Genomic DNA, 25,519 nt, shown 5'->3' on the forward strand with positions numbered 1-25,519 from the left:
AAGACAATTACTGAGAGAAACCTAAGACTGTAGGTATGTAACAAGATGTTAAGGCTTTCCCAGGGTAGCTTCACAAAGACCCAAGGTTGGCAGGCCTTGAAAATCAACTGAGCACAAGTATTTTTAAAGAACTGTGTGAGGATTCTGAATACCTATTCATATTTTTACATATGGGTATTTCCATATCCAATGTCGGGGGAAAGGGAGGATATTTACAGTTATGAGAGTAAGGATTTAGACTGAAATATTAGTATGCTCTTATTCAAGGGATACAGGGTTCTGGACTAAGCTCTGTTGGAGCTTTTCTCTTTAGATGCCTTTAGGAATGGAAGATGCATCTCATAATTTAGGAATTCAACTTGGAGGTGAAGTGATTGACTAAAATTTTAATAAGGTATATTCATTCTCAAATATTAGTCTCTTAATTTGTTATTATGATTGTGTCCAAAGTGGCCAGAAGCAGCAGGACTCAGGAATACCCCCAACAAAGGCTCTTTTTAAAACTACAATTTAATTTGCTCTGGGAAAATAGAAAGTGGGTATTCAACTGGCCAAACAATGGAATCTGGGTGAAATTTCTTCCCTTCCTATCACAGCCCCCTCCTAGTAAGTGTTACAGCTCTGGGTGACCTTAGTACTCCTTGATCTTCACGTTTAGTAATGGGAGATAGTGTTTGTGTGTGAAATATCTATTTTACTAGGGTCTTATACAGTGTTCAAATTTCAAAGTAAAATAGTGATGTGAAAGATATTTTTTGACATGGACCAAAACATATACAATTATTTCTGAAGAACAAACTGAAAACATTTCCTGGTTTATTTTCTTACAAGAGACCCATATTACTCTGAAGGTATGCGAGATTTCCCTTGGGAGAAAGCACATACGATCAGCAAGTTTCACCCAGAAACTGGTTTTTGTCCTTAAAGAACTGCAGGGCAGAGGTCCTCCTAGCAAGTGGTAGTTGTTCTAGCTTCCTGTGCCTGTGGAGACAGGGCCCTCTGAGAGACCAGGGCACTAATGAAGCCTCACTATTTACATCAAAATGGACTGACTGGGGCTCCGCCTCTGGGCTGTGGTGAAGGATGATGTTCAACTGTGGCTTGAAAACCAACCAGCATTAGGACCAAGAAAATGAGGCTGCAATGCACACGGCCCAGGTCCTAAGAGTCCAGACTGTGTCCGTAGCAGAGTGGTTGCCCAGTTGGAACAGGTGCCCAGACAAGACACATTGGTTGCATGGTGACAATAACAGATCACCCCCAGGGAGCAAGTGCTGTGACTTCCCAAAGAGAAACTAGCATATAAAAAATGAGCCAAGAAAAGGCCACTCTCCCTAATTACCTGCTGTGGTTGAGAAAGTTTGCCCATCAAGATTATCACTCTTTCCATCCAGACTGCTTCTTCTAGATCTTAAAAAATGCATTTCCAAAACCAGATGATCCAGTAGAAAATGCAATATGGGATTTTACTCTAGAGTCCTAACAACTTCGAAAACATTTCTGCTTATTAAGTGAATTTCTCCTCCAGAACTCTGAAATTAGGTGTGATAAGTTAACGATTATACAAACAGAACTGCTTTCAATAATTTAATTGGACTCATGCCCAAAAAAATGAACTTGCACGAAATATTAAATATTACTCTTAAAGCAATTTGGACACAGTCACATGAACATCAGGAAAAGAAAAAAAAATTCTCCACACAATGTCAGGGTTTGGTTTTGTCTGGAAAAATTATGACAACACAATTAGAGGTAAACAATATTTTCTTCAGCTCCATCTCCAGTTTCCCCATCTTGTCTGGTCAGTGTCTGTAGATTTAGCTTTGCTTCTGCCATAAACATCTGCAGCTGAGAGCCAGGTGGATTGGAGTCATGGGGGGTTGGGAACTCAGTCTGAGAGTTGTCCAAATCTGCAAAAGACAGACAACTCAGGTCAGGAGAATCAGCTTGAGGCCTGCAAAGCAGGGGAAGCTAGGACTCAGAGCTCTCTCAAAACCTAGGAAATGCAGGGCCCCTACGGTCAGCGACAGACATAACCATGGAGTCCAATGAGAAGGGAACAAAATGTAATTAAATCAAAGGATTGAATCAATATATCATTAAGATGTGCTTGGCTCTATGTACAGATGTCTCCTGTGGCTAAAAATAACTTTTACAAAATAATCCCAGTGAAGTGTCAAAAGGACTTGTCACCATTTGTGGGCAGGTAAGGACATTGCTACTGCTGAAAAAGGGGCCCACTGACTTTTAACAGGTTCAAGGTCTTAGGAATAGAGTATACACTCTAGCTACGGGCAGTGAACTAAAGGCATCTCCACAGCACCTTAACTCAGAATATCTCAAAGTCAAGGATTGACTTCGAGACTCATATGATAGAGCTGGGATTGTACTGATGTGGGCAAGGGGCGGGGAGAATGGAGTTGAAGTCTTCACCATTACGCAAATCTGTTGAGACTATACAAATCACTTAGCAGGAGTAGCCGGGTTCCTAGGGAAAACTGTTCCAATATCAACTATGGCTGGCGGCGGCGGCTGCTGCTGCTGCTGCTGCTGCTGCTGCTGCTGCTGCTGCTGCTGCTGCTGCTGCTTCTTTGTTCCCTAGCAACAGCAGGGTGTACTTTATTCCCCCTTTTTCTGGTAAAACCCTCTAATACATGGTTTAAGGGATGATGAAAGAGTTTCCTATTTGAAAAAAAGATTCTTGCTGCAAACTATTTTCTTTTCCCTCCTTCTGTTGACCACCCTTCCTGAGGCTCAGCTCTATGGCAAAATTACAAACAACTGGCTTCAGTCAGAGCAAAAATCTAGGTAGGAAAGATGTATACAGCTAGAGGCCACCTGCTCCTTGGTCAGTCATTAATAAGAAGTCATTACAATCATTGCCACATTTTATCCAAGGACTCTATTATTTAGGTGAATACACATAACTGGTAGCATTCTAATGACAAAAAAATGCTTATAACTTCTGCCCTCCTGATGAGGATGTTTAGCTATTACAGAAGGCAGGGAGCAAGGCCTGGCAGGAATGAGGAGTAAAATGTCCTCACATGGCTCCGTCTTCAGGCATGTGACGCCCTTTGCTACATCTTCTTTCATCACTTCTCCCAGTAAGAGGCAGGGCCACTGGGAGAAGGGCAGCTAGAGCACAGAAAGCAAACACAAGTAACCTGGCGGAGCTGACTTGTGCCTCTGAAGCGGACCAGGGCCCCAGGGGAAGGAGAGGGCAGGAGGAGGTAAGGCTGTACCCCACAGTTCTGCCCACAGCTCTAAATGCCATTGGGGCACAAAGAATAAAATTTATTCACCTTTGAGTGACTTGATTTTATTAACCCTCATTCCAAATCCTATACTTCAAGTGCTAGGAACTCACTAACTACTGAAAATATAACTACTTCATGAGGATGCTTCTAACTACCCCTTGCGCCCAGAGAATGAGCATTCTCTGCCTTTCTGGGCACAAGAACCGTTCTGGGTCTTTTACTGTCCTCACTCTTTAAGCTTCAAAATGTTGTAACCCACATTTTACAGCTTGGGAAACTGAGGCCCAGGCTACTTCAGTTCTTTGCCCAACACCATGCAACTAAGATCTAATCTAGATTTGAACTCAGAGACCCACTGTCACTTGCTCAGCTAATCACAGTTCTCACGGTTCCCATTTCTCACAGTGATGGAAAGGGCTTGACCATCTTGGCTAAATTAAGAGACCTTGAATGTTTAATACTTTATCCTCCCTAAGTATCACATTTTGAAGAGTCACTCAGCAAAAAACAAAATTAAGAAAGACATTCCAAACTCCTAAAAACAGGCACAACAATTATTATAAAATTGCAAGCCTCCCGTATTTAATCAGGTAAATATGAACCACCACCCCCAGCAATGATTTCTCTATGAGGGTAAGACAGATGGACCTAGGGGCGCCTGGGTGGCTCAGTGGGTTGGGGCCTCTGCCTTCAGCTCAGGTCATGGTCTCAGGGTCTTGGGATCGAGCCCCGCATCGGGCTCTCTGCTCAGTGGGGAGCCTGCTTCTCTCTCTCTCTCTGCCTGCCTCTCTGCCTGCTTGTGATCTCTATCTGTCAAATAAATAAATAAAATCTTAAAAAAAAAAAAAAAGACAGATGGACCTAAAATGCCCTCTGTGCTATTTTATCACATTTGGAGACAAAGTATGCCTCTCTGTGGTCACAACAGACATTCATGCTTTCAATTGCTTTCCCCAGCCATTGAATGAATAAAGCCATTTAACCTCTAACAACAAATATTGTTTCAGTACTCGTTTTAGTATTACACAACCCAAAACACACACACTCACAGCTCAGAACTTCCATAGCAGAGGCTGGTAGATTGGAGCACAGTTCATGTAAGCCATTCCAGTGCTGCCTCCCAGCCAACAGAAGGTCCAGCCAGGCTACAAGAAATACCACATGGGGAATGAACAACCATCCATTGAATGAGGTGGTTAAGAGGTGACTGGTGACAAATGTGGCCATGCCAGGCACAGTGGAAGCCCTTAATCCATGTACGTTTCCTTCCTCTGGGGGGTGTGAAACATATAGTAGAGAACCCAGAATAATAGTGAGTCTAGATCAGGCAAGTCATCTTAATGGTTTCAAGAGAAGGCATGCTCAAAAAGAGCCAAAGAACCGAGTGTATATCAGAATTCTCTCTCTCTTTTTTTTTTTTAAGATTTTTTAAGATTTTATTTATTTGACACAGAGAGAGAGAGCACAAACAGGGGGAGCAGCAGACAGAGGGAGAAGGAGAAACAGGCTCCCTGCTGAGCAGACAGTCCAACATGGGTCTTTATCCCAGGACCCTAAGATCATGACCTGTGCTGAAGGCAGACAGTTAACCAACTGAGCCACCCAGGCACCCCCAGATTCTTTTATCTCAAGTTAAACTGTAGGTTCTAATTCAGGAAGATACAACAAAGAATAAATGGGTGTGTGTGTGTGTGTGTTTTAATCTCCTGTGCATACGGGAGTACAAAGATTTAATGAAAACTTTTTCAGATAAGAATAAAAATACAGAAGAACATCTCTCGGTGAGAAACAACTTTCTGAACCCTGAAGTGACAGACTCGTGTTGCTATCCTAAATGGATGAATGGAGGTCGTTGTGGCTGTTTATCACCTGAAGGGGAACCCAGTTTCCTTCTCTGTGTTCTTCCTTAGTTTCCACCTTAACTATTTAGGCAAGCCCAGGCAACCTTCTTTGAAATTAGAAACCGTTCCATGACTTCTGATTTTATTATTCCATTTCAACCCTGAAAAAACTCCAGCACAGCAACTGTATAGTTCTCAAGGTCAGCCACCTTTATCCAAACTTTTTACCCTAGAGAATATGATCATTATAGGGAACCCTAAACTGAAAAAACATTTGTTAAAATAAAACCTCACAAAGAAGACAGAATTCTTGAAGAATAAAAGTCATCCAGTTTTGTGATCAAAATCCCTATGAATTGCTGGACATAAATATACAATACCTCATTTTTTTTAAATAAGCAAAGAAATAGTAATTTAACAGAAGCATAACTTGGTCCGCCATAAAGCAAATGCTATTATAATGAAACAAAACTTCAAACTACAAGGAAACTTTCAATCTAGTGTCACAATACAAATTTCCCTCTTACTTGACCTAAATGATACAATTTGATCTTTGCCATCCTTCTGGAAACTAAACAGAAGGGACCTTGTTACCCTTAAAATAAAGACAAATAAGCTGAAACATACAGAAAACCGCAAGACCTGGCTAACCCAAATGGAGAAATAAAGTCTTGGTGGAATGGAGAAAGAAAGCAGGGCTTTCTACCTAACTTTTTTTCATACCCTACAAACTCCATCCTTAAGAAGAATTTTTCTTAGATCCACTGTGGGGTCGAAGTCTGCTAATGAAGTTTTTACAAATTCTAAGTCTCCACGTTTTGACTGGTACTATTCCTTTTCTCCTGTGAGGTGAGGTAAGAAGCACCCATGCTATCAAAGGACATGCACAGCACCATGCACGGAGAGATACAGGCCAGACAGTTGGCTGGATTTCCCTATTTTCAGCCCTCAGTTGTAACCTGTTGATTGGCATTTGCATTTACCATTTTCACAATTTGCTCACCTGCTGTTGGAATTTTAGACTATCAAGGAAGAGAATCTGGGGTGTAGCATAGCTTACAATCATAGAAATCAGCTCCTGAAAAGGTGACACTGGCAAGAAGCAAAACCAGCCTTCCTTCCATCGGCTCATCACCATTATAATTATTCTGCGCCATTTTGAGGAACCTCCATGCTGTTTTCCAGAGTGGTTGGACCAGCTTGCATTCCCACCAACAGTGGAGGAGGGTTCCCCTTTCTCCACATCCTCTCCAGCATCTGTCATTTCCTGACTTGTTCATTTTAGCCATTCTGACTGGTGTGAGGTGATATCTCATTGTGGTTTTGATTTGTATTTCCCTGATGCCGAGTGACGTGGAGCACTTTTTCATGTGTCTGTTGGCCATCTGGATGTCTTCTTTGCAGAAATGTCTGTTCATGTCCTCTGCCCATTTCTTGATTGGATTGTTTGTTCTTTGGGTGTTGAGTTTGCTAAGTTCCTTATAGATTTTGGATACTAGCCCTTTATCTGATATGTCGTTTGCAAATATCTTCTCCCATTCTGTCAGCTGTCTTTTGGTTTTGTTAACTGTTTCCTTTGCTGTGCAAAAGCTTTTGATCTTGATGAAATCCCAATAGTTCATTTTTGCCCTTGCTTCCCTTGCCTTTGCCGTTGTTCCTAGGAAGATGTTGCTGCGGCTGAGGTCGAAGAGGTTGCTGCCTGCGTTCTCCTCAAGGATTTTGATGGATTCCTTTCTCACATTGAGGTCCTTCATCCATTTGGAGTCTATTTTCGTGTGTGGTGTAAGGAAGTGGTCCAATTTCATTTTTCTGCATGCCAACTGGATAATTGGTTTAAGACCAGACTATAAACTCAAGGTGTACAGTGCAACCGTGTGCCATATTAAAAATGAATGAAGGGCCCCCTAAGCTGAGAGTTGAATGTACTCTGTAAGCCACAAGGTAAAATATAACCTTGGGCAAGTCATTTCTCCTTTTTGGGCTTCCGTTTATGAAGGATTTAACTGAAATCACCATTCTGACCTCTTGAACTCTTCTACTGAGAATTTATAGTTCGGTGTTTTGGCTTCGTGATTCATCAAGTAATAATCTCAGGGAGCAACAAATGAATGTATTTTTTAACTGCTTTATGCTCAAGAAGTGCAAATTTATTACCTTAAGTTGCATCTAAGAAATGTTTTTAAGGTAATTTCCAGACCTATGTCCCACCCCTCTTCCTTCATTCATCATAACAACCTATCTGAGCCCACGTAGAGTCCTCAAAGGACAGTACTGGAAAGCTACCTAATGAGAAGATAATGTCCATTAAGAGTAACTTGCCATGAAGAAAATGTTTGTGACAAGTCAACAAGGGTCTATCATTTAGATGTAATGTAATTAATGTAATATTTGCCTTTTCTAGATTTTCTGAATGGAAAGGCACTTTAAATCATGATAAATTTGAAGCTTTATTTAAATTTTAAAGCACCAGTGTAACTTTCATCATAAATATCAACTGTGGAGGTCTAGACTTTAACTCAACAGTATGGCCAGTGGCCAGGCACCAGCGGCCCAGTGCTACAAAAAACACATTGAATCTGCTCTTGAGATCATAGACGATGACTTGCTCAGCCCTCTGTGTCTCATCCCATCCCATTCTCCCAAACAAAACTCAAAAAACAGAGCTTCATATCTTCCGAGTCTTGACTCTGTTCTTGTTTATTTTAATGAAGTGTTCTGACTTGTGCTTCTTATTAGTATAACCTTTGTGCCTGTTCCTAAAATCAAAATTCACACTTTCCTAGAATAACTCCACCTCAAAAAATTTTTGATTCATGCTCCAAGTCTGCAAAGTAAGTTGTATTCCCCCACTTAATGACTGATTCATGCTTATACTGTGAAACATTTAAAAAATAGTTTCCTGATGGCATTACTGGCAATCACTATTTTTTTCTCAGGCTCCTTAATGCACAGGATTTTTCTTCTAATGGAAAACACTTACTGTACAGAGATAGAGGTATCTTCAGAGCAAAGGAAAACTGGTCTATGTCACTAATTTTGCCAGACTCCACTTTCCATAGTGAGCCACAAACGGGACGTGAGCCTCTGGCATGAAAACAAACCCAGAGTTGGTATCTGAAGCCAATGATCTCAACTGTCATGATTCCTTTACTACTCCTCGTGTACCAATACTGCATCTGAACTCAAATAACAGTGCTCGGGGGGGAGGGGGCTGTGCATGCACGTGTGAGGTGCAGGAAGAAATATGTAACATATAAAACCAAACTGTTGTCTTTTAAATTGTGACTGTTACAGCTGGACTTTATTTTCTTATCAGTAATTAACATACTTGGAATCATCTGTGAGTTACATAGGTGGCACTGACAAGAAACAAAGCAATGAATATTAACACAAGACGTGTTATAATACACCAAGCCCGTTATCCGAACTTTGCCTTGCTCTCACTCTCCTTTCTCCCCAGAAGGTGGCAACGGTAAGGACTCCTGACTTTCACAATAGCAAGCCTCACAGGAGGGTGGGGCAAGTGCTTCTCCCTCCCCCTCTTTAGGAGGCATTTCAAAGTGTTTCTCTAAATAAGATACTAATAGGTATTAATGATGAAAGAATCCAGTGGTCAGGTAGTCGATGCAACTCTGGGTAAATCGAGTTTATTAAGAGATTTCTTAGAATGTTAATAGGCCCTGAGAAGGGAAAAGAGGAAGTGGCATCCCCCAAACCCAAGGAGACTTTTCTCACGGGGTGCTTGGCAGTGCTGTGTTCCATGTGACTAATTTGGGACATGGTACACTAGAGAAAGATAAATATATTATAGCCCAAGAAAAAGAAAATCAATGACCAAGATGCCAGAATAAATCAGGGGCAGGAAGATGAAAATAAGTGAGGTTTTCCAAATTCGGAAACTCTTAACCCTATATATAGTGTCCGATGGTGGACCCGGGCAATAATCGTCAACGGCTGCTAAAGTTAACAGGAGAAAGGCAGATGGGGAACCTTATAATGAATGGATCAAGGTGACAATATCTGAACCCACAGATCAATATAATATCATAAAGAGAAAAGATATGGTAAGCCTCATGATAGGATGCAAGAGGAAATGTACATTATGTACAGTATAGGAAATCTACTACACTATCTTTATGTGCCAAAAAAGCCTCCATCTAGTCAAATATCAAATACCTATTCCCAACTATCCAGTTTATCCAGGAAATACAGGGGTAGAATAATATGTTAAGTGACACTATAGAAAAGCAATCAGCAAAATTCAGAAGGTAGGACATCAAAAAAATATTTTCTCTGGAAAAAATGTCTTTTCAACAAATAACTTAGTCTTTTCAAAAAATTGTAAGACTTTAAAAAAGAGGCAGAGAAACTTTAGATTAAAAGAGATTTAAGGGATATACAAACCAAATGCAGTATGTGACATTATTTGGATCCCAATTCAAACAAACCAAGGAGAAAAAACTGAGACAGAGAAATTCAAGTACTGACACTACAATTTTGAGTCAAAATTGTTAGAATTTTTTAGGTGTAATAATGATATTGTGGTGATGTCTAAGAAAAAAATACTCCTTGTCTTTTAAAGAAAGATACTAAAGCATTTTACGATGAAATCATAGGATGTCTTGGATCTCTCATGATAACATGAGAGACAGAGAAAAGAGCACGGATGAACCAAGATTGGCTTGACTGTGTGTTGGTCATCATTAAAGCTGAGAGTTCATTAGACAACTTGACTTTTGTGTACATTTGAAATATCCCATGATACTTTTTTAAATTTTATTTTATTTGACAGAGAGAAATCACAACTAGGTAGAGAGGCAGGCAGAGAGGAGGAAGCAGGCTCCCTGAGGAGCAGAGAGCCCAATGCAGGGCTCGATCTCAGGACCCTGGGATCATGACCTGAGCCGAAGGCAGAGGCCTTAACCCACTGAGCCACCCAGGCGCCCCCCATGATACTTTTTTTAAAAGAAACTTTATTTATTTATTTGACAGAGAGAGAGTGAGAGAGGGAACACAAGCAGGGGGAGTGGGAGAGGGAGAAGTAGGCTTCCTGTTGAGCCTGGAGCCCAATGCAGGACTTGATCCCAGAACCCTGGGATCATGACCTGAGCTAAAGGCAGACCCTCAACTGATTGAGCCACCCAGGAGCTCTCCATGACACAGGTTTTTTTCTTTTTTTTTTTTTGACAGAGAGAAATCACACTAGGCAGAGAGGCAGGCAGAGAGAGGAGGAAGCGGGCTCCCTGCGGAGCAGAGAGCCTGATGTGGGGCTCGATCCCAGGACCCTGGGATCATGACCTGAGCTGAAGGCAGAGGCCTTAAACCAATGAGCCACCCAGGCGCCCCTCCATGACACAGTTTTAAAAGTCCATAGCTTTACATATACATGGACTATAAAATTATAAAACATTCTCTGTTATTTCAACAGTGTAGCTTCTGTACATCTGATATAAATGGAACACTGTGGCAATACATTAGAATCCTCCTCTGGATGTGGAGTGTGTTTTGATCAATTTTAATGCAACTGTATGACAAGTTATTGGCAAGTATGTATATTTAGGTTTACATCTATTTAGAAAGATATACAATTTATATGAATCCATTCCATAAAATAGTTGAGGTTCATTTGAATTTATAGCTACCCATAAAGTGATACAGATTCAAGCATGGTCCTTTGCTTTTGCCTAGAAAATCTTACATTTCCTAAGTGAACTATAACTCAGAATAGATCTTTTATACCCTGGATGTATTTTGTGAATGGCAATGAAATGACCAGTTTCTCTTGGAATTTAGATTTCTATTCTTTAGCCTTTGAGTTTACCTAAAACTAAAAAGTACATTTCAGAAATAGAAAGCAGGGGCACCTGGGTGGCTCAGTGGGTTAAAGCTTCTGCCTTTGGCTCGGGTCATGATCCCAGGGTCCTGGGATCGAGCCCTGCATCGGCTTTCTGCTCAGCAGGGAGCCTGCTTCCTCTTCTCTCTCTGCCTGCCTCTCTGCCTATTTGTGATCTCTGTCTGTCAAATAAGTAAATAAAATCTTTAAAAATTAAAAAAAGAAGTAGAAAGCAAATTCATCTAGTATATTAATATCAAAGTATTATATATATAATGTATTATATATATTTTAACAATATATATTTATATATTGTCAAAGGAATTCATTAATATATGATTCAAAAATTTTATCTACTTAGAGTCCTGAGAATCATCACTTTGGAATTCTTATGTGTAGAAAGTAGTTTAAATTTTCATTTAGTCTAGGGCGCCTGGGTGGCTCAGTCGGTTAAGCCTCTGCCTTCAGCTCAGGTCATGATCCCAGGGTCCGGGGATGGCGTCCCATATCAGGCTCCTTGCTCAGCGGGGAGTGTTCTTCTCCTTCTCCTTCTGCCTCTCCCACCTGCTTATACTCTCTCTCTCTCAAATAAATAAAATATTTTTAAAAATTTCATTTAGTCTAATCCTTGTCTTCTGAGCAGAATCAAACCAAGTGTGTAGTCAAGGTAGAAGTGCATTATAGGGCTCCTCTTTTTCTGCCAACAGTATTATTTGACCTTGAGCCAAAAACATTCAATTGTCATACCAATCCACAATGGTAGGTATATTATGGAATAGGAGTGGGAGAGCCTAATACAAATATAGACACAAACCTAAGCTGAAAACAGAACTCTAGAATACGGGGCAGGGAGGGCAGTGCACCTGGGTGACAGTTAAGCATCCAACTCTTGTTTTCGGCTCAGGTCATGATCTCAAGGTTGTGAGATCAAGCCCTGTGTTGGGCTCCATGCTAAGAATGGAGTCTGCCTCACATTCTCTCTCCCTCTTCCCCTCCCACTCATTCTCTCTCTCTCTCTAAAATAAATCTTAAGGGGGAAAAAAAAAACCTCAAGTACACAGAAGGCTGAAGAAAACTTCCAAAAACCATACTTATCTTCATAAAACTATTGGAAAGACATTCAACTACAAAACAAAAACACAATTCCATAAACTATCAACTATAAGAGAACAAATTTCTTGAAATTAGGAAGATGCTGGCTGATTAAGAAAAAAAAAAATCAAGAGCACCTGGGTGGCTCAGTCAGTTGAGCCTCCAACTCTTGGTTTCATTTGGAGTCATGAGCTTAATTAGGGTAATGGCATCACGCCCCACATTAGGCTCTGTTTGAAGCCTCTCCCTCTGTCTCTCTCCCTATTCACTCTCACACTCTCTAATAAATCCCTTAAAAAAAAAAAAAATCAATGGACTGGTAGGAGGTTAAGGACAAGAAAATCTCCCAGAAAGTAGAACAAAAACATGAAAAAATGGAAATAGAAAAAGCAAAACAATCAGAGGACCCAAGAGGTCCCACTTATAACCAGAAATAGCTCCAGTAAGATAATAATGAACAGAAGCAGATTTTAAGGAAAGTTTCCCAGAATTGAAGGAAATGTCTCTAGATTGCAAGATCCTAATGAAAACAACAGTAAAATTGGCTTTAACAAAAGACCACACTAAGACATAATACAATTCATCCAAGAGAGAATTCTAAAGGTTTTCAAAATTGAGAACAGGTCACAAAAGATTAGAAATAAGAATGCATCAGACTTCTCAATCACAACAACCCAGAGAAGTAGAAGAATCCTTCAAAATTCTGAAAGAGAATTTTCCACCTAGAATTCTAAGCTTAGATATCTTACAAAACCTAAGTACAAAAGTAACAACAACAACAAAAAAGGAATAAAAAAGACCTTTCAAACCAGTTAATTGGGAAAAATGTGGTTTCACGACAACTTCTCTTAGAAAGTTTGGAGGTCAGCTCCAGCAATTAAAGGAATAGGTCATAAAAGATAAAAAATATGACTGAGAACATAGGATCTATCACAGGAGGGATATGAACGGTGCTCCAGGTAGCACCTGCATAGCAGGCCTGGACCAACACGGACATACTGGAATAGGAAGACAGAGCATCCTAGAAGGGAAATTTCAAGGAAATTTGAAATGAAGCTGATAGATACTGGATGTGTTGAGTATGTATAAACAATATTGGTCAGTTACTGAGAGGTATCAGAAATTTGGAGGAAGACATAGTGGAAGGAAGGAAAAAATAAGCAGAAGAAAAAGCCAGATGGTTAAAGACTCAAAAAGATAGAACAGAATAGTCAAAACCAACATTATTTTAAGTAGCTTCTACACGAGGTTGATTTTTCTCCATCTTGAAAGAGCTCAGCTTTCACAAATGTCCTCTTCCAATCTTAACGTGTCCATATATAACTGTAAATATGATTTCTCTGAAAACTGTTTCTCAACGTACAAAACATACTGAACCCATTTGAAAAGAATAAATGTGCCTTATGTGCATGAATAAGACTAAACACTTGAAATTCCAAAATCTGCTGTGAGGAAAAACACCTTTATAGTCAATTCACCGAAGAGGAAACCCAAAAAGCAAATAAATACAAAAGGATGATAAATCTCACTAGTAATTAGGGAAGTACAAATTGAAAGAATATGAGTTACCATTTCATACCCATGATATTGGCAAAATTTAAAAGCCTAACAATATGAGTGTTAGGAAAGTTCTGGAAACCTGGAACTCTCATATATTGCTGAGAATTATATAACTTTAGAGAGAAAACAGTGATACCCAGCAAAACCAAAGACATCCTGACCACTTTTAGGTGTTATCATGTAAATAAACTCTCATTCATTTGCACAAAGAGAACGCATAAAAGGATGTTTACTGAGAGTCATTTGCAAGAGGAAAAAATTGGAAATATCCTAACTGTTCATTAGTAGGGTAATGAACACGCTGGTGTTTATTCCTATAAGGGAATAGCATACAGCAGTTAAAATGAACTACCTGAGCTACATATATGAATATGCACATTTAGTGAAAAAAAAAAGGATGCAAAAAGGCATACACATTATGTATTTATATAGAAAAATAAAAACAAAAAATATGTTATTTATGCACACATGTATGTAGTGATAGCATAAGAACATACTATAGAAAGAATATGCACCAATTATAGGATATTGGCTAACTCTAAATGGGAAAAAAAGGAAAACTAAGAAGCAACATTGTATCTAACATTCTAAAAAAAAGGCAAAGATATCTGAAGCAAAGATGGCAACAAGTTAACATTGGCTAAATGCATTTTTCTATACTTTTCTGTAAGTTAGAAATTTTTTAAGAAAACTTTTAATAAAAAATACATTAACATACACAGCAACCAATTATAATATGTAGTCTTTATTTGGATTCTGAGTCAAAAAAGGAACTAGGAAAAGTACACACACATATACACAGAAAACAATAAGGAATTTAAATAGTGACCGTATGTTGATACTATGGAAGTTTTGTTCATTTTTCCCTTGGTGTGATAATAGTTTTAAAAGGGAGCCTTATCTTTTAGGGATATATACTGAAATGTTATGGATCAATAAATGTTGACCCATGATTTTTAGATACTGCTTCCAAATAATACTGGGTGTGTTGGGAGTTAAGCTGCTGGATGAAACACGACTGGCCATATGTTCTTAAGTTTTTCAAGTCGGGCAACAGTCACTGTGTGGTTGTCATACTCCTGTTTAATTATGTACGTGTTTGAAATTGGCCACAATACCTTCAAAGACAAAAAATGTCAAGCTCAATGTTTAAATCAAAATTAAGATATGCAAATTCCAGAGTCGCTATTAAGAAATACGAACAACTGTTTAAGAGTGTACTGAATTAAATGACATGTAGGTCTCCAGCTCAGGGACACAGCACTATTTTCACGGCTCTGAAGTCCTCTAAAAGATGTAAAGACCATGGATTCCTAAGTACCCCACGCCAATTAGACTGACTTTCTGGAAACTGTCTGCTTCATGACCCTACCCACACTGAAAGAGTTATGCCTCTCATTTTGCTGAGAGAAGTGAATTCATTTTTCTGCCAGGTGAATAATGCAGGAACTCGACTTAGGAATTTTAATGCTGCATTTACTTCTTCCTGACTCCATAGAGGGAAAGCATCTGTTAAAATTCTTGAGCATACAAGATCCAGTGTTTCTTATTAAAACAGAAGAAGGCAAGCAATTAAATACATCCAAACTAACTAGTTCTAACTACTTCTTAATATTATTACTGGACTTCAAAAACACTGGTATCCAGTTCTTTAAAGGTCTAAAAATTAGGTTTGTTTTTTTTTTTTTAAACAACTACAGAATTATGCAATGTCAAACAACTTACATGCCTTTTCTGTTCTGAGAAATTGGTATTTACAGGTTTCATAAAAACATAATTTTTTTTAGAAATAAGAAACCTTATTTTTGTAATTCTATTTGTTTAAAATAACTTTTGCCAAGAAACCAACCTCCAAAGTATATTTTCCAACTGCAGCTTTGAGTTCATGCCACTCAAAAAAGATAATTTTAAAACATATTGAATATATATAGAAAAAATGGAGAACAATATATATAGAAAATATAATATAAAGAAATGTATATAGAGAAAAATAATATATAGAAAAAATGTTTTGTTCAATACAGATTTTCACACCTTTGGCATTCTTTTCACATTTGTTTGTTACCAGGGTAAAGAAAACTATATTACATTTTTAGAAATTAAACTTAAATATTTTTGGAAATTGTACAGTGAGAAAAGAAGGCAGTTTGCAGAACAGAGACAAAATGAGGATTTTACCAAAACAGCAATCAAAAGAAAACATGTGTGTCAGAGGATTAACTGCTCTATTCATTGGAGCCATCTTCCTCCAAAGAAAATTATTTTTTAATTGTCTTAGGAATACTAATGTCATATGAAGCTACTCTACCTGTTAATATTTGTGCTTGCTGGAGCCTAAAGAAAACTAATTTCCCTAAGTGTGCACTATATCCTCCTCCTTCGGATAGAACTCTCTCTTTTCTAAACAACTCTTCGCAAGAAAGAGCCAAAGCATTACCATACAAGTTATCATTAGTGGAATCAGCCACCAAGAGCAAGGATCATGAAGAGTAGCCTCAGCTACTTCTTAGTGACCAGCAGCCCTCATTCCTTACAGACAACGAGGGCCACTAAGCACACCATCCCAACAAAGCCTGTTAGCACATAGTTGGAAGATACAGACACAGAGAACCGCTCGGTGGCTGATGAATATGGCCCATAGCTGAACACCACTTCCTAGACCCACCAGAGAGTGAGTTTCCAGGCTTGGTGGCCAGGGCAACTTTGGAGAGGACACAACGTCTTCACTGAACCGTGAAGTCTGACCACGATGTCAACAGAGAGCAATGGCCTCGCATGGAGGTATTCCAGGTGGAATTTGCAACTCTTGCAAAGGCGAGAAAATGCTAGATGCTATCAAAAAGGACAGTTGTCAAGTTTGGCTGATCTCTGAGTCTATGCAGGTGAATCCAGGCAGGGGGAGGAGCTTGAAAGAGTAGCCTATGGAGGGTCTTGCCTGGAAGTGTCGGCAGTTCTTACTTGAGGAGTGAGCATGGCAGCTACAGTGATCCGGACCTTTGTATGGTTGCCCATCAGTCTCCACACTTGGCTTTACCCACACATACTGGGCCCCTGCAATGACACTGTATTCCCCTGGGTGTGCCTACCCGGACTGAAATCACATTTAAGTCAGTCAAGTTTCCCTTCCTTTGATGGACATTCATTGCTTGTCAATTAGTAGAGAAGGTGTTGGAATGAAAACTGGTTTGAGGGGCACCTGAGTGGCTCAGTCAGTTCAGCGTTAGCCTTCAGCTCATGTCATGATCTCAAGCTCTTGGGATTGAACCTCGCACTGGGCTTCCTACTCATCAGGGAGTCTACTTCTCTTTCTCCCTCTACCTCTACCCCTCCCCACTGTTCATGTTCTCTCTCTCTCTCAAATAAATAAAATCTTAAAAAAAAATGAATGAAAACTGGTTTGAGCTTCTTATCCATTTGTTCTTCACTCAGCAAGTACTCAGTGCTTAGAGGGTTCTCTGCACTGGGCCGGCCATGAGGGAAACCAAGTTGACCAAGACCTTGACTGAGCACCCAGGAAGCCTATAGTATGGACAATCGCCATGAAAACTTTCAGTTTCTTAGAAATTAAACAGGTATCTCTTCTAGAAACAATTCTACTCCTAGGTATTTATACAACTGGAATGAGAACATAATTCCCAAAAAGAAACTTTGTAGAGTAATGTTCACAGCAGCTTTATTCACAGTAGCCAAAAATGAGAAATAAGCCAGGCGTCCATCAACAGAAGACTAGGGAACTGTGGTAAATTCATCAATGCAAAATGAGTAGGTAGTAAAGGGGGACCAACTACAGATTCACACAATGCCATGATGTGTCTCAAAAACCTGTGAGTGAAAAAAGCTGAACACAGTAAGGTTCATAGTGTCTGATTCCATTCCATTCTTGACTAAGCAAATTAACCTATGAGGTGGAAAGTAGAGGAGTAATTGCTTCTGGGGGTAGGGGTTGGTTGGAAAGGAGTAGCAGGAAGCTTTCTGGAGTGACAGAAATATTCTGTGCCTTGATATTCTTTTCACCAAATAGACTGGAGAGAGTTAACATGTGACCATTTCACTGTACTGTGAATTATAACTCAAACAAAACTATATAAAAATTAGAGTCTAAACATTGTAGAAAGGAACAAAAGGGTGTATTGGATACAAGGATTACATAAGAGAGATCCCTAACCCAGACAAAGGGCGTCTGGAAAGGCATCTAGAAGTAAGTGGCCCTGGAGCTCAGGCTTGAAAGATGAGTCAGAGTTAACCAGGATGCCATTTACGACGACATGGATGGAACTAGAGGGTATTTTGCTAAGTGAAATTAAGTCAATCAGAGAAAGACAACTATCATATGAACTCCCTGATATGTGGAATTTGAGAAACCAAGGCAGAGGATCGTAGGGTAAGAGAGGAAAAAAATGAAACAAGACAAAACCAGAGAGGGAGACAAACCATAAGAGACTCTTAATCCCAGGAAACAAACTGAGGGTTGCTGGGGGGCGGGAGGCAAGGGTAGCGTGGCTGGGTTATGGACATTGGGGAAGGTATGTGCTATGGTGAGTGCTTTGAATTGTGTAAGACTGATGATTCACAGACCTGTACCCCTGGGGCAAATAATACATTATATGTTAATAATAAAAAAAGAGGGGAAAAAAGTGCAAGTGGATAATAAACATATGAACAACACCAACAAAAAAGGAGTTAACCAGGATGGAAGGAAAGGGAAGGAAAGAAGATATTCCTAACAGAGGAAGTAGATGTACAAAAGGGGTAGGGTGGATGCCAGGGTGTCACAGGGAAAGCCTCCAACTGCTGGACCACAAGGTGAGAAGGGCCCAGACCTGGCCTCCTGAACCAAACACAAAACCACCTGTGCTTCATCAGGGAGGACCCCCCACCCCCACCCCAGCAGATGGCACCTTTGAAAAGACCCAAGGAAGCAAACCCAGAACTTCTCTAAGAAGACTGGACACAAACCCTTATCCACAGATCCAAACGCTGACCTGGGGGCTAAACAAAGCTCTATCTTAAATTCACACTGGATTTGGTTTTCAAAAGACAACCCAGCTGGTTAATCGTGTTGGGATCTGTCACTTGGATTTCAACCGTTACCAAGGGAGAAAAAAATGTGTTTGAAGGGTGTGCCACAGGCAATGAATTTATTTCAACATCCACTTATATCACGTGTTTGCTCCACTGTATTTAAAGCAACAGTAGCCCCGCAAGACGCCGGGCTGGACAGAAGGAGGATACTGTGGTTAAATACGAAGATTTGGGAAGGGTCACTTTCAGGTACACATGAGCACAACTCAAGCTGTGAAAAAGCTGGGTAACTGCAAACCCAGCATTTCCCAATATTGTTGTTATGAGACCTGTCCATCATGGAACACCTAGTGGCAGCCAGTATAGTTGTGGAACATGTTCTGAGACCAGCCTTCTTAGGTAAAACCCAAATGAAGTACAAGACTTTCAGGCCACCAGAGCCACCGCCCGGAAGCAGTCCAGTGGCTCAAGTCTTCAAATGTACTTCCTCATGATTTATAGTTTTCTTAACACCAGGTCTAGAAACAAGTGATGATTGTGTCTATGGAGTATCTCCAAAGTTCCAGCTATTTTAGGCTTTGTCTTATGTAATCGTCTTACCACCTCCAAAGCGGATACTATCAGAAGTCCGATTTTATATGCAAAGAAGCAATGCACCAAGTCATCTGAAATAAGTGCTTAAAATTTCATAGGTAATAAATGACAGAGCTGGAATATGAAATGAAGCATAATTTCCAACTGTTCTATCTTAAGCACCGTGCCAGCCAGCCATCTCCACTGTACAATATTAACCCATCCTCTGTGCCTTCATCTGTTCATTCAAATTCCTCACTTAACAATGAAGTGCTGATGAAGTCATGTCAAGTTCATTACATTGGAAAATATGTTTTTAGTCTATGTTGGCTGAAACTTGGTTTTGGAGATGAGAGAAGGTAGATTCTTTATCTTCTCACTTTTGAGTATCAGGAGAATACCCTGTCATCTACTTTTATCCTAGGAACAAATCTGGTATTGGCCACTCTAGCCAAAAATGGTATTGCCAAGCAGGTTTCAACCCTAGTAGGGTTGATTTTCTATGTCAGGTTTGATTCAGTCATTGAATCAAGCCCTTCATGAAACAAATTTTCTGGAATTTTCCTGAACCATAGATTTTCAAAGCTGGCTGATGGACTCTATATTTAAAAATAAACAAACAAACAAAAAAACCACACACATATACACCAACCCTGAAAATAATCGTCTCTAAAAAAACTAAAAATCCTCACCAACAGCAATCACTAGAAGTATTAATAAAGCTGTAGAAGTTCTTTAAGTTTAACAAAGAGGCAACCCACGGAATGGGAGAAGATATTTGCAAATGACAGTACAGACAAAAGGTTGATATCCAGGATTTATAAAGAACTCCTCAAACTCAACACACACAAAACAGATAATCATATCAAAAAATGAGCAGAAGATATGAACAGACACTTCTCCAATGAAGACATACAAATGGCTATCAGACACATGAAAAAATGCTCATCATCACTAGCCATCAGGGAGATTCAAATTAAAACCACACTGAGTTATCACCTTACACCAGTTAGAATGGCCAAAATTAGCAAGATAGGAAACAACGTGTGTTGGAGAAGATGTGGAGAAAGGGGAACCCTCTTACACTGTTGGTGGGAATGCAGGTTGGTGCAGCCACTTTGGAGAACAGTGTGGAGATTCCTGAAGAAATTAAAAATAGAGCTTCCCTATGACCCTGCAATTGCACTGCTGGGTATTTACCCCAAAGATATAGATGTAGTGAAAAGAAGAGCCATCTGTACCCCAATGTTTATAGCAGCAATGGCCACGGTCACCAAACTGTGGAAAGAACCAAGATGCCCTTCAATGGACGAATGGATAAGGAAGATGTGGTTCATATACACGATGGAGTATTATGCCTCCATCAGAATGGATGAATACCCAACTTTTGTAGCAACATGGATGGGACTGGATGAGATTATGCTGAGTGAAATAAGCAGAGAGAGTCAAGTATCATATGGTTTCACTTATTTGTGGAGCATAACAAAAAACATGGAGGACATGGGGAGATGGAGAGGAGAAGGGAGTTGAGAGAAATTGGAAGGGGAGATGAACCATGAGAGACTATGGGCTCTGAAAAACAACCTGAGGGTTTTGAAGGGGCGGGGGGGGGGGAGGGGGGAGGTTGGGGAAGCAGGTCGTGGGTAATAGAAAGGGCACGTATTGCATAGAGCACTGGGTGTGGTGCAAAAACAATGAATACTGCTATGCTGAAAATAAATTTAAAAAATGAAGTCTTTAAGAAAACTAGTATTTTCCTTTAAGCCCCCCCTTGATTTATAAAAATAAGATTTAATTGTGTTCCTCCGTGGGTGGGTGGGTAGGTGTGAATCTATCTTAACTAGTAGGTAAGAGATTGAATTTGACAAATGTATCTGCAACACCTACGTATCACTATAGCTGTATCTCTTATCTGACAATTATCAAATATTTTAATTTACTAGCAGCTCCATTTGCAAAAAAATCCTTCCAGACTCTCACCAGGTCAAATGACAACTTCTTGGAGTGGGGTAATTTTAATGAGATTTCCCCCAATACTTCCTTTGTTCTCAGGCTCACCCAGTTCAAATTTGGGCTTTGTGCCCCAAGTTCATTAAAGCATCTCAGAGCAGAGGAAGCTCAGAGAAGATGAATTTAGTATCTGACCTTTCACAATGCTTTACCCTCAGGCTACTTGATCGGCGTTAAATAACTAAAAAAATATATATTTTTTAATGTGTAAAGATAGTTCAGTGGAATACCCTAAAAGAAAGCTAACAGCCATTCCCTCAAGCCCTTTCTGTACTGCCACATTCTCCCTTCCAGGGGGATGTGATTCTAGTCTGCAGTCCCCAGAGAGACATCAGTGCGCAACTGCACTTTTTCACACTGGAGCCCGAATGCAAAATGTGGCCTCATTACTACATGCCGACTAACAGACCATCACATTTTGGCTAAAATGTTTCTTACATTTTCTCCATCTGATCTATGTGCCAATGAAGAGGAGTTTGCATATGTAAGACCCTGTGAGCGTATTTCAGAGCTCATGCTGAACAGAAGCATCAAGCATCTAAAAATATAGGATGAGCTCTACTTGTGTATAATCTATCATGCCAATCTGGATAATTTAACAAATAATCAAAAATAGTACAGCTTTGGGAGGAATAAATTTGTCAGGAGTCAGAAGTTTAACCTACTCATGGGAAGTAATACAGCTCTGAAAACTTCAGTTTCTTAAAAGAGGGTTCACTTTTAATCAGCTGGGATATACATTAAGCTTCCATATTCTTGTTATAAGAACATCCTCAAAACATAACCATATGGAAGCAAGTAAAGACAACATAATATACATACATCCAAGAGTTTAGGCTTATATAATTTCAAGAATGTTTAATAGTTCCATATTTACTACGCTAAAATAAGAAAAAAACCCAGCAGAGCTAAACAGTTAACTGCAAGGACACATCAGAAATGACAAGAATATAAGCTTAAGATCTTAACATACAGATTCCAGAAGCTTCTGGCAGAGTCAAGTATGTGAATTCTCTGACTTGTAATATCACACCATCCCATCTTCTGCCATCTGCCTCTAGCAAATGTCAGTGTATTCCCAGGATGGAAACAAGCTTCCTTTCTGAATCATTCCTATAAAGACTTCAAAAATACAGCCTGCTGCAGTTGAGCATTATTGCCTTGGATTCAGGATAAAAAAAAATTAATCCATAGCCTCCTTCAGGAATTCAGAAAAATCAAGAATTCCCTCATTTAAGTGACTAGTGTCTAAACTGAATGAGGCAAAGACTCCCATAATGACAGCCCAGTGAAGGGCCAAACCATCTCTGAGAAGTGGGAACTAGAGAACTCACAAGCTCCAAGACGGTACTGAGGATTCCAAGGACATGTTAGAAAACAAAACATTAAAATCACCTCCCCATTTGGGGTTTTTCATGAAGAGGCCTTCAAGCATGCAATTTCTGTTTTCTGTTGCTGGTGGATTTATGAGACTCTAAGAGTGCAATGCCCTTATTGCAGTGTTACAACATTCTGTATGATTAATTGATTGCAAATCACTGCAGAGGGTGCCAAGATCACTGGTAGGAAGCAGGTCATTAAGTAAATAAAACTCGGCCAATGTTTTGCTTATAAACGTTACTTCCAAAGCCTTACAGCACAGCACCATTCCTTACAAAATGGCCTCAATTCACCAGAGAAGCAGAGTGTCCTGTATTTTTGGCCGATGATGCAAATATTCTCTATTTAACCCAAACATCCAGCATGTTATGTTTGAGGAAGAAAAAGCTGTAGTGTAATGAAATTTGCACAAAGAGAGCTATGGAAAAGAGTCATCGTGAAAATAATTAAATTTTGCACAGCCTTACTGTGAAATTGTTCTGTGAAAGCCCCAGAATCCTATCCTGCATAACTGGAAACTTTGCAAGATTACATTTTTCCTTAGGTAAATCTTCAAACTAAGCATTGATGTTTCAAATTAAATTGAATTAATATGTCATCCAGAGAGCGAATGAAGACCCGGGCCCCTTAACCAAGGAAACTCAACAGCGATTTATCATGGCAAACTAACAGCTCCGTAGATCAAAACTTGGGCCCCGTGGTTTTTATTATTATTATTATTATTATCACTATTATTATTATTATTATTATTATTATTATTATCTGGCTCAAATCTATGCAAAGCAACAGGACAGGACTTCTTCCGCTCAGCCAGCTACGTCTGGGAACTGACCAGCTGAGAATATGTAGGTGCTTTCCAGGTAGTGTAGAGTAAAGCAGAGAGAAATATTTCTTAAGGTGCCACCACACTTAATTTCAAGATTGCTAGCGTCAATACGTGATCATTCAGGCAGTATTTTAAATCTGACAAGTTAGAAAGTCCTGCCAGGGAAATTGGTTCACATTCTAGGCGTATATTTAACTAAACAAATAGTGTTGGTTTTGCCTGGGGAAATACACTAGACTTAAATAGGATTTAGCAAAAGAAAAAGGGTTAAAGAAACCATTTCACTGATATGGGGCTGACTGCCCATGTTTAATTCACTGGTGTTTGAGCTACTATATGGTTAAAAAAGAAATACTCCAGTGAACAAATAAGTTGACTAAGTTATTGATAAAACAGTTAAATGCTAAGCTGCTTATATGCCATCTTCCTAAAATGACAAGGATAGGTTCGTTTCTACTTGTTTAGAATAAATTAAAGCATTTTATGAAGAATACATTTTAACTTTTTACGTTTTCATTTGCCATGCATGGTTACATGGGGCTACATATAACATTCTGGAAAAATTAATCACACAAAGAGATGCTCTCTACAGTTGGACCAAGAGTACCTATAGCAATGTGTTACACAGGACGATACATCAGCAAACAAATTTGTTTCAACATTAATTACATAGGGAGCAAAGTTGACAACTGTTAACAAGTTTGCTGCCTAGAATCCAGTTAGGGATTAAAGGCAAACAATCTGACAGTTACTCTGACATTTTAAGAATGCCATTTAACAGGGGCGCCTGGGTGGCTCAGTGGGTTAAAGCCTCTGCCTTCGGCTCAGGTCATGATCCCAGGGTCCTGGGATCGAGCCCCACATCGGGCTCTCTGCTTGGCGGGGAGCCTGCTTCCTCCTCCTCTCTCTGCCTGCCTAGTTGTGATTTCTCTCTGTCAAATAAATAAAATATTTAAAATAAAATATAAATAAATAAAAATTAAAAAAAATTTTTTTAAATGCCATTTAACACACGCCCATCTTACAGGTTTTGAAACTCAGTGGATCCAGTGAGCTAGTCCCCTCTAGCCTACCTGCGTTAACCACCATCACACGCCACGTAACTCTGTCTTTTTTCAACCTCTTCCCGTGCCTCAGTCCAGGCAAGCTGTGTAGCTCAAGCTTACAGGTGCTGTCATTTCTGCTAAAGAAATGGGACCCTGACTCCTTCATTTACGTCATAAATATTTATCCAATGTTCATTTTATGCCAAACAGTATGCTTGGTGCTTCTGAGAGAGCAATGAACAAAGGAGACGCATGTAGCTTCCCCACCCCGTGAAGCCTTTTCTGTACTGGGGCAGGCAGACATTACGTACATTATTACACAGGTAATTAATTCAAATTATGGGAAGTGCTAATAAGAGGTACATCCTGGCAATTCTGAACCTTGATTTTTATCAGTCTATCCAGGACTAATAAGAACAAATTGATTCAGAGTAACCAAACTCAAAAGGAGACCGAGGTCATAAACCAGAGCACAATTTTTTAATCTTAGAGTCAGGAATGGTTCAAACCAAAATACCAATGGCCATTCTCAATTTTCTTTCTAGTTGAAAAACCTACTCAGGGAACTCAAGTACAACTACAAGATTTCCTGGGGATACACTGACATAATGGAACCATTTACATAATGTAAGCAGTAAGGGTTAGAAGTCCTATAAGTATGGGAACTCTATATGCCAAACTGAGATGTTCGGTCTTGTTGCCAGAATACTTCTTACATTTGGTTCTGGAAACACTGATGACTGATGTAAACTGTTCCTCTATGGAGAGGAACAAAGGGAAGCTAAATGCTGTGCTGTTGAGATTGCCTCTCAGGACAGCTGTGGTGACACAACCAACACCCCCTCTCAGACCAACACGGAAAGGTAGTTGGGCTTTCTATTAGAATAGATTTCCATTTGAGTTAAGGAAAAAAAATTTCCCCAATTTAGTTTTTTTCCTAAATCTAAATCCTATCAGCTTTAGTGACATTTAGGAGACACATCTTTATCCGTATGCCACTCCTGAATCACAATCAGAATTAACTACTTCCAGAAGGTAGAAAGGAAGCAGATATTCCCTGGATCCCTGGACATGGC

The 25,519-nt window shown here is 39.6% G+C and overlaps 1 protein-coding gene across 1 annotated transcript in view; it reads right to left on the reverse strand.

Moving 5' to 3' along the window:
• Positions 1–529: 529 nt before the first annotated feature.
• ARHGEF28 (Rho guanine nucleotide exchange factor 28) overlaps positions 530–25,519 on the reverse strand; it is a 329,197-nt gene continuing 304,207 nt past the window's right edge. Inside the window, 1 exon segment of the mRNA XM_045999285.1 lies at positions 530–1,910. Within this exon segment, the coding sequence (XP_045855241.1) occupies positions 1,747–1,910 (164 nt within the window). The 3' untranslated portion in view covers positions 530–1,746.

Source organism: Meles meles, chromosome 3 (assembly GCF_922984935.1).
Source record: "Meles meles chromosome 3, mMelMel3.1 paternal haplotype, whole genome shotgun sequence".
Taxonomy (NCBI): Eukaryota; Metazoa; Chordata; class Mammalia; order Carnivora; family Mustelidae; genus Meles; species Meles meles.